Below are 10,833 nucleotides of genomic sequence, written 5' to 3'. Positions count from 1 at the left end.
TGGTCGTTTTTTAAAATTTTAATTAGGTATTTAGTAAGGTAGAAAAAAAAAAAATCTGTATGTGCTTATGCATTGTTCTATACTTTTATAAAATGAAAGTAAAATCGACTATATTCGAAAGTACATAATTTTTTATGACTTTAAGATAAATAATTTTTTCTCATAATATTAGTTTGATGTCAAAATTCAAAAACATAGATCTCATTTGTTTTGGCACTATCTCAAGAATCAAGCTCAATTAACCTAATTTAAGGACTAGACTAGTCTGATAACCAAACATGACATGTTACCAGAAATAGCTTATATCAAAGTAGCATATGATTGGAACAGAGCAAAGTCTCATTAACTTCATTAGTTCGAATATGTTAAGGAAGATAGGTGAGGAGTGAGGACAACGGTGACTAGTACCTAAGGATTTTTTGCCACATATAAAAAGCAAAGAAGTTGGTTCTTTTGGTTCTGTTTCAATGTTAACTTTTCTTCTTACAAAGAAAAACTGAAAAAGTACAAAAGACAGTAGGTAACTTTGAAGTATCAACTTTGAACTGCAGGGAAGGAAGAAGAGAGAAAGACGGAAGGTATTGAGTAGAGTAGGACGACACGTCAACGCCAAGAACCAACGAAGTCAAGACTTTAATCCAATCACAGCCTTTTGTACCTTTGCTCTTTGCACACGTCGCATATTGTTTGTTTCTATTCTACAACTGTTTTTTTGTCTAGTTAAAGAATAAGAAAATAACTTTTTTTTATTTTCCTTTTTCTTTTGAACAGATTGGAACAGCTAGGGATGGCAAAAATCTCTGCGGGGACCCGATCCGATTAAAACCCTAATGGGGGAGATAAATGGGGCCGGGTTCGGATTCGGGGATTTATGCGGGGACCCGAGTCGGGGGCGGGGCGGGTATGGTTTTGGCTCCCCCGACCCCGAACCCGCCCCGTTTACACCAAATATATATTATTAAAATTTTAGTGTTAAAAGTGTCATATAGGGGGATCGAACTTGGCACCTCAAGTTTTCTCCCACAGCTCCTTACCATCAGACCAACAAGTTCTTATGATTTTACTCTTCCAATTTATATATTTATACACAATTTAGATAATAAAACCCTAAACCCTAAACCCTAAACCCTAAACCCTATACCCTATACCCTATACCCTATACCCTATACCCTACCATATACCATATACCCTAAAACCTATACTCTATACCCTAAACCCTATACCTTATACCTTATACCCTATATCCTAAACCCTACACCCTAAAAGCCTAAACTCCATAAAGCCTAAAACCTAAACTTATTATTCCAATCTAGATAATAAAACCCTATACCCTATACCCTAAACCTATACCCTATACCATATATTCTAAACCCTATACCCTAAAAGCCTAAACCCCATACAGCCTAAACCCTAAACTTATTATTCCAATCTAGATAATAAAACTCTAAACCCTATACCCTAAAAGCCTAAACCCCATACAGCCTAAACCCTAAACTTATTATTCCAATCTAGATAATAAAACTCTAAACCCTATACCCTATACCCTATACCCTATACCCTAAAAACCTAAACCCCATAAACCCTAAACCCTAAACTTATTAATCCTAAACCCTATATTTATACACAATTTAGATAATAAAATTAATAACCTAAACCCTAAACCCTAACCTTATTCTTCCAATTTATATATTTATACATAATTTAGATCATAAAATTAATAACCTAAACCCTAAGCTTTATATAAATGAAAAAACATATATTTGTTAAATTATTTTTTAAGTAAATTAACAAATATATATGTTTAGGGTATTAATATGTATTTTTGTTAAATGTATTAACATATATAAATGTATGTTTTTTAAATTATATATTTATATATATGTTTTAAAACCCCAATTCCCAAACTTCCAAACCCCAATACACCAAACCCTAAACAAAAAAAAAACAAAAAAAAACACTGTGATCTAAATATCTAATCTCTCCTCTCATTCTCAGTCTCTGTAACTCTCTATCTCTCTCAGTCACTGCGTCTCTCTCGCAATCGCGCCGCCCTCTCGCCAAGTCGCCAGTCGCCAGCATCTCGCCAGTCTCCACCATCGAGCCGCTCGTCTCGCACTCTCGCCAGTCGTCCCTCTGTCTCGCACTCTCTGTCTCGCACTCTCTGTCTCGCCCTCTCTGTCTCGCCCTCTCGCCACCATCTCTGTCTCGCCGCTCTCTCGCCACCATCTCGCCACCATCTCTGTCTCGCCACTCTCTCGCCACCATCTCGCCCCTCTGTCTCGCAACCCCGAGTCTCGCCAGTCGCCTCTCTGTCTCGCCCTCTCGCCGTCGCCGTTTGCCGTCCTCTCTCTGCGATCTCCTTCTCTGGTCGCCGTCGCCGTTTGCCACTCGCCATCCTCTCTCTGCGATCTCTCTTTACATAGGTGGGGGATTCGGGGCGGGTTCGGGGAAGCCACTCCCCGGCGGGGTCGGGGACGGGGAATCCCCGTTTACATAGTCGGGGATTTGGGGCGGATTCGGGGATTCAAAAAATTTCGGGGGCGGGGGATGGGGGTGGCACCCCCGGCCCCGCCCCGCCCCGTTGCCATCCCTAGGAACAGCTGGCTCGTTAGGTTAGTATTGGGCTTGGCCGGATTTGGTTGGGTTGGGTTTAAGGCTGTCCATCCATGAGTTCGATTCGGTATTATGGCTTATCAAATCAAAACTAAAAAATTCGGTATTTTTCAATTTTAATATTTTTTTGTTTCGGTATTTGATTTGATAATTTTTGGTAAACTTCAGTTTTCAGTTCGATTTTGGTAATTTTTGTATCGGATACTTTCGATTCATTTTCGATTTATTTCGATATATTTTCGGTTTACTTCAATATATCTTCAGTTCATTTTCAATTTAATTATAATAATATTAATTATTATATACCAATATAAATTAAAATTTAATCAAATATGATGCATAACATATAATGTTTGATGAATATATATTTGCACGAGTAGTATTGGTAGTTTAGTAGTTTAGTATAGTACTAGTATTAATTGCAATAATATTAATATTAGTAATAATATATATTAGTATAATTAGTTTAATAATATGTATTAGTACATATCCTATTAATTTAGTATGTATATATATGCATTACTTACCTAAAGATGAGATTCTTATTTTTCTAAAAATAATAATATTTACTTTATTAGAGAATGACTCTATATCTTAACTCACACTTTTGATAATATTAATATGATAACATTATACAATTATATTTTCTTATAGTTGTTTAAGATATTAGTAGTTTAACATTTATTGTACCACTAACATAACAATATTATATAAGCATATATAACTAAATTTCGGTAATTGTTTCAATTTTTTTCAATATATATTTCAGTTTTTTCGGTAATAATCAATTCGGTTCTTTCAATAATAATTTTCAGTAATCAATCAGTTTGCCAACTTTTTTCAATATTTATTAAAACCAAACCAACTTTTTCGAATTTTTTCTGTTTTGGATTTTCGATTTTCAAATTGTGAAAATTAATATACCAAACTAAAAAAATTTGGTCGATAGTCGGTCAGTTAGATAAAAACCAAACCAAAGGGCAATCCTAGTTGGGTTTAATAGTTTAATTGGACATGTGATGGGTTCAGTCTGTTTAAGCATGCAACATTTACCTACTTTTCCTTTGAGCATATGAAAGTTTGGTTTATACACTGTTCAGTTAAATATCAATTTGAACCCTTAAATAATGGGGATTTTGTTGGGTTGGGTTGGGGTTTATTGGAAATGTGATGGGGTTCAGTTTGTTTTAGCTTATAACATTACCTAACTTCCCTTCCAGCATATGAAAGTCTGGTTTATTCCAATCCAAAAATAGAAATGGAAGTTTGGCTTATAAAATATACATATATATTCTGTTAAATATCAATTTGAGCCCTAAAAGAATGCTGGCCTACTACTTTTATCCTTCATGCATACTTTTAGGGCCAGAAGTCATACTCGTCATGTGATGTGGAAGGCAAAGGGGATTATAAAATGGTTCACCATACCATAATAGTTATAGAAGCAGCACCATTTTGAGCTGACTTTCCAGGACCTGCTTACACAAAAGACATGGAACTAATTAATGTTACTTGCCGCTCAATAATCAAGGTAAAAAAAAAAGGACTAAAGGAGCGATGTCATTACCACTTTGGCCGAAACATTCTTTTATTGTTGCCTATGATGATCTGTGACTATGAAAGATACCAATTTGTTGTTCTGTCTTCCTCTCGAAGAGTCAACACTGTGTAACATACTTCCTGCCTCATCAGTGAGATCAATGGCTTAATCAGGAAGACGGTACAGAGAATATCTTGCTGAGAGATGCACAGCAAGATTTCTATCTTTTATAAATAAGCAGTTACAATGGTCCTCAACTCTTTCTGCTCCAAGTAATCAATCATTTTTCTCCTGGCAGGGTTTCAAGAGCTCTGGGATGAGTCTACTTGGCTCCAAAGCTCCTCAGCATAAGCCTTCTCCTCTTCCTTCTCTTCAGCAACATAATCAGTTACCTCAACTACTTCATCTTCATCTGGATTCTCTTCCATAATTTCCACTCCCATAGCTTCTTCTCTAAGTTTTTCTCTCTCTTGTTCGGTAAGTTCAGCTACTGCGTCCCTCATTGCCTGCTGCGTTGCTGGCCTGTCTCGTGGCCCATATTTTGGAGCAGGCACAACAAATGGCAAAACAATATCATCCAAGTTTGTGCTATTTTTGTTGGCACTACCTTCTGTCTCTGTTTGGGGAAAGATGAAAATGATCCCAAGTTCATAGTTGCAAATATGAAGCATCTGACCTAAAGAAGAGTTGGCTTCCCCTAGTCCATTCATTTTTAAGCCAAATGGATTAGAAATTGGCCGGCCCCAGGCAGCTGCACTGAAATTATGTGACCCGCAATAAACCCAACCAAAAGAAGATGCATCTGTCCTAGACTGGAAGCGTCTCCGTGCCACCTGATTGCAATATTAAAAACGTAATGCAGATAAGATGCTACTGTTACAACCATATGGCAGTGCATGACAAGATGTTACATAACTTACATCCTTATTATAAATTAGCACACACTGGTGAAACATATGCAAAAACTTTGCAGAAAGAACACTGCAACTGAAACTACAGCATTCAGGAGAACAGAAAGTATGCGCACGCAAAGGGACTCAAGCATCTCAATGAAAGTTGATAACATTCAATAGAAATTTTAATCATTTTAACAAGGGAGAATTTCATACCTTGATATGCATTGGATGCCCCACTCTATCATCGGGATGAGGAATTGCATCATGAAGTATGTCTACAGTTCTCAGCCTTTGCCATGTTTTCTACGTCAATAAAAAGAATTGTATTAATCAACACATAATAAAAACTAGAATCTATTATCTCTCTTTCCTTAGAATCTTATTCCAACTTCCAAATGGCCCATTTTGGCCCTACAGACAACTGTAGTGCAAAACAGATACAGGTAATAATCCAGTAATCCACCATTAAAACCATAAAAGAATATTACAATAGGCTGAAAAAGATCACCATACCTCAGAGAAGCAAAGGATGCGTTTTGAAGGAAAGAGTCCATTACACGCCGTCTTCACTCTTTCAATCGTTGGAAAAATGATTCTAATGGACGGACTTATTGATTCTTGATTAGCATCCCAACAGCCCCACTGTTAAAAGCATTGATGACTCCAGAATTCAATAAACAAACATGACATAAATTTTTCAAAGAATTTCTATAAAAGTTTGAGGTGTGTATAATACCTCTGGATCAGACTCTTCAGACTCGAAGTGCAGTGATCTCTTTCCTGCAGCTGCTGAAAATGCAGCTAAAAATTTTGTGTTGATTGATCCAATTGAGGATGCACCTTAGAATAAAAAGGCATCCAACAAAAAATAATAAAGAACATATTTAGAAGTCCCTCTTTTCATTAACAAATATATATCTTCCAAACTTCTTGCAAATAGATTATGATTGTGCAAGATATACTCACCATAAAGAAAATCAGAGTCAAGGGATTCAGGCCATTTATATTGACCTAAAACCTAATAAAAGATAAAAGATTTCATAAGATACCGGCAATAACATTGTAAATTTAGAAAAGTCACTAAACAACATCAGTTGCATAAACTACTTAATAGTGAGGAAGTATATGATAATCAGTGATGTAATGAACTGTTCCAGAGATTTGATGACTGAGAATTTCACTTCCATTACCTCCTGCAGCCGCCAGAGGCCTGTACACCTTTGAATTGCAGCAATCAGAGAGCATAAAGCAATAACATGTTGAGGTTGCATCATCTTTGATATATCCTGAAAATGAGGTCCCTGCAAAATCAGCATCGTGTCTTTAATATATGCCACTCCTAAATCTAAAACATCATATTTTCATTTTGATTAAGCTCCAAGCATATGTATCCTCAAAACATATCCGATAAATTCAGAATATCATGCCTGTGACACATGCAGTATCAGTTGTACTTTCTTGTTGTTTCCTCCTAAAGCTGCTGCAAGGGCTTCTTTAGGACAGACATAACCAGAGAATCTGAAGAATCCAATATCCCACAATGGAGAGACCCATTTTGCAACATTTCTAGGCAAAAATCCAAGTTGAACGCAATCTACTACAAGAAACAAAGCAGTAAGACTACTTGGGTAGCTAACAGCATGAACGGTCACAACTTAAAACCACATTCACACATTTAGAGGACTTTGGACAGATAAACAGAATAATTGTGATGCATGCAGTCAGAGCAAAACAACCCACATTCACACAATTTTATGATTATATTCTTCAAATAATATCCAATACCAAAAATATAGAATAAGAAAATCTTATAACATGAGGGTGTTTCTGGAACAAGCAATGTGAATTTTACCTCCCTCGGAGAAATCGTTGGGGTTCGGAACAAGAATGCTCACTGCATTTGCATCTGCAGGTACATTTGTGTTTCTTGTTAAAACAATTGATAACTTGTTTGCATTTTCACATGATTTCCTTAGGAATGAAGCCAGTTTCTTTAGCTTTGCACCATTTGTGTCTGTTGCATTGTGAAAGAGGTAGCTTAGACCAACCACAGATGCTTCAACTGAACCAAGGAATTTCACACCAAATGACCCTGATGCACCATGATCAGCCTGACATGAAAATTACTGACAGAATTAAAAACCAAGTTTAATCAAGCAGCCATTAAGAGACTAACATGAAGTCTTCCCTATCAATACTGATGAAATGCATCCACTAATAAAATTGAGTTTAATCCATCTAAAGAACTATCATTTATCCTTGAGAATATGGGATTTACTGAATTCCCTACCCGGAGGGGAAATGAAATGATGAAAGACTCATGATTTAGATGGAGACAAAAGGGAAAACACAGAAAAAGCTTGCACTCACGTAAGGGGAGAGGTGGAAGTTTAACTTCCACGAAAAACACTGAAACATATTCTTATCACTTTATCCCATGGGTCAGATGACTTTCTGTGTAACCTTTCAAGCAAATGGACCAATAAAATGATAAATATCTGTGATTATAGATAAGGAAATGTTAAAGTGGCGTTGACATTTGTTGACATTTGCAGATCAGCTTCCCATTCAAACAAGAAGATGTAGGATCAGACACTTTATAAATGAAAGAACTTACACGTACAAAGTGCCTAGATTCTAATATATAGGGAGTTTTATAAGAATGAATTCCAGGTACTGAAGCAACCAAATGTCCCATTGCCCCTCCAAAATCATATTTTGCCAACTCAACAATCCACTGGGCCTGACTAGGTACGTCAGTCAATAAAGATGCCATAAATCCAGCCAGCTGAGAAGCAAAATCTGATTTTGTGTCTTGATTTATTTCCCCATCTTGAAATTGAGTAAAAAGGGATGAATAATCAGGTGCCCTTCTACGAGGGAAATCTTGCCACCAGATGGTATTGGTCACTGTGTTCCACTGCCAAGTTACAAGAAGCAATGAGTTATCTGTGCAAAAGATAATTCTTTAATAATCAACCCAATATTTCTTTTAAGATATGGTAATTGAATGCTCAAAGATCCATGAAAAATTCCGCTAAGAGACTGGATCTGTGTACTATGCATCCAAGCACAAACTACAATCATTCCCAAAGTTCTACTTGAATAAATTAGAAGTTTTTCTTTAAAAATAGTACTTTAATAAATTATGTGACATTTTGCAAATAGGAAATGTAATTAACATCAATAGAAATTATAGAATGTAAATAACAGGACCTTAAACTAAGTAATCACCTGTGTTGCCACTAAATTTGCAGAGGTAATGATAACACGAATACTATCATTTCTTTGCAAAACAAACAATTTTGGATGATGGCAAGCAATGCCTTGTTTTTTGCGATCTTTACCAAAAGCTATGGCCTCCGGGAACGGGGGATACCTATTACAATGAGAAACATTTTTTCTTTTTTTAAAAAGGAAAATTATTAAGAAAACATAATGGTCTTATGCCCCAATCCAACTTATAATACTCACACTACAATTAAGTTTGGAAAATCTGGGTAAGGAGCAGATGTTCTATTATCAGGGCTTGAACTCCAACATCTCTCAGTATTATGACAAGCAACTGTTACTGGCAGATGGCAAGGAATCTCACAGGATGACAAAAACCTACCAATACACCATCCTTAAACAGTTAGACTTGAAAAGAGAAATTAAGGTGAAACATATGAGTTGAACATAATATAATAAGATGGAAAAAGCTATATATAAACAATTCATAGATAGACATGCTTCCAAAACCAAAGTAGGAGAAAATTTTGGTTACCCTACCATAAAATGTCGCTTGTAAATGTTGCAATAAATATTTGTGAAATACTTTGAACAGGATGAAGAAGCTCTGGCAATGAAATAACAGGATGTTGACTTGAAGAGCTGTGGTCCATAAATGCAAGGCGATTCAGGTAAAAGTTCTTGCCAGGTTTTGAACCAACATTGCTGCTCCATGTTTTGTTCTTGTCAACACCATCAAAATGAGGAGGATAATCCCTGGTTGCAAAATTGAAAGATGAAGTCTCAGGGTTCCCATCAGCAACAGTAGTCTCAGAAGGATCAGGACGAGCCCGGACTTCATTGTCATGTGAATGTAAAGGGTTACCACGAACACGGAGATGAGCTAAGCCACTGACTGGCTCTGAAGCCACTACTCTTTCACACTGATGCATGACTGAAGTTGACTGCATTTTATTTTTCATATTGCAATCTCTGTGACATAACAGTGATCCTTTCCCCTTAACTGGGGGTCTATCAATATCAAAACCTGGAGATCCAACCACATTACTTCCCATAGATCCATTGCCAAAAGAATATCTACCGCGTGTTCGAATGTAAGATACAGGGTCATCACTAAGCAAAATGTGCCTGCACTCACTCAAAAGCAAGTTTGCTCTTGTAATGACCGACGACAAATAACCATCAACCCGGGAAGCAAAAACTCTTTTACATCCCTTTGGATTTGATACACAAACAGATCCTTGTGAGCTATCAAAACTATGAACTACTTGGTCCTCGAAAACAATCTTACTTATCAAAAACCCAACCCGAATCGGATTACTACAAGAATTTTCAGTTGCACAAGCAAGCGAGACCTGGTCTCCGGCGGACAATTCCACCGCCACGCCTTCCCTAACCCTAATCCCATTCACAAAAACACCATTCAAAGACGCCCCGACGACACAACACCCCTCTTCCACTTGATTCCTAAATTGAGAAATGGAAACCAACGTGCCATCGATAACATACAGTTTACGGTGGACAGAATCATAGACAATCTGGCAGTGTTGCTTACCGACGCGGCGGTCGGCGAAGACGAATTGGCAAAAGCGAGCGCTGCGGCCGATGGTGTAAGCGCGATTGGGGCGGAGGCGGAGGGAATCGCAAGGCGAACCGGTGGTCGGCGATGTGATAGGGATGCCGAGACGCTTGACGGCGACTAACGCCGTCGGCGTCGTGCTCGCGACGCTTATCGTCGTTTCGGGCCTCTTGCAAGGAACAAGACGACCTGCCGTTTGGCCTCCGACGACGACGCATCGCTTGTTATTGCTAGTGTGACTGTAACTATGCTCTGATAAATCTGTCATAATAATAAAATCAATGAAAACGAATCTGCAATGAAAATTTACAGTTATTGGAATATAGGCAAAGGCAGAGGGAAGACGGAATGGCAAGAGGCCTGTTTTCCATGTTTTTAGCTTTTCATTTCCCTCCAAAATTTATTTCCATTTTTGCGCGGTTAATAAGGATATAACGGAACTTAACCTCATGTCATAGAGTCGGACTCAGGCCCGTTGATCTTTTTGGTAAATAACTCAAGCCCATTATTTGAACAGACAAAAATTCAGGCCCATTGCTAGGCCACCTTAATTGTTAATTTTTTACTAATTAGTAATTACACACATTCATCATTCATGTTCTTAGCAACTTCTCCCCTAGTCCCTAGACCGGGGATTATCTGCCTATTTTAAAATGTGCACATTCTACGAGTAAATTGCATATTCCCATTATAGATAAGTTTTTCTTTGATTTTATATACATCAGTAATTTGATAAGTGATCCCTTATCCAATTTTTTGAGGTGGTGTAGGCAACCACGGAGACTAGCCAGGTCCCTTTCAAAAAATAGAAAAAATATTTTTATTATTTGATCAATGCACTTAAGGGAAAACATGGAAATGTTGGGGGAAAAAAAAATTAGGTAGTGGCTTCACTTATCAAATTATTTTATGCATGTAGAACTACCCTTTAAAAATGGAGGTTTAAGCATTACTTCTAAAAGTAATCCAAATCC

General features: G+C 37.2%; 1 protein-coding gene across 5 annotated transcripts; it reads right to left on the bottom strand.

Annotated features, from left to right (window-relative positions):
- Window positions 1-3,646: 3,646 nt before the first annotated feature.
- Window positions 3,647-10,232, bottom strand: LOC147274422 (forkhead-associated domain-containing protein / FHA domain-containing protein). Of its 5 annotated transcripts, none has more exons than XM_086256730.1 (13): window positions 8,821-10,232; window positions 8,524-8,658; window positions 8,284-8,428; window positions 7,667-7,969; window positions 6,902-7,160; window positions 6,477-6,646; window positions 6,240-6,350; window positions 6,016-6,067; window positions 5,786-5,889; window positions 5,563-5,691; window positions 5,263-5,352; window positions 4,181-4,986; window positions 3,647-4,088 (listed from the first exon to the last, which is right to left on the bottom strand). In XM_086256730.1, the coding sequence occupies exons 1-12, from the start codon at window positions 10,125-10,127 to the stop codon at window positions 4,456-4,458; spliced, it is 3,336 nt and encodes a 1,111-aa protein (XP_086112856.1). In that variant the 5' UTR covers window positions 10,128-10,232; the 3' UTR covers window positions 3,647-4,088; window positions 4,181-4,455. The 5 variants fall into 5 exon arrangements, with proteins under 5 accessions (XP_086112856.1, XP_086112858.1, XP_086112859.1 ...); XM_086256732.1 differs by having other exon boundaries at window positions 5,786-5,850; XM_086256733.1 differs by having other exon boundaries at window positions 5,786-5,838.
- Window positions 10,233-10,833: the final 601 nt, after the last annotated feature.

Source organism: Dryas octopetala, chromosome 9 (genome assembly GCF_963921425.1).
Source record: "Dryas octopetala chromosome 9, drDryOcto1.1, whole genome shotgun sequence".
NCBI classification, from domain to species: domain Eukaryota; kingdom Viridiplantae; phylum Streptophyta; class Magnoliopsida; order Rosales; family Rosaceae; genus Dryas; species Dryas octopetala.
The sequence above is the reverse complement of the archived record's forward strand: the minus strand, read 5'-3'. Positions and strand labels throughout refer to the sequence as shown.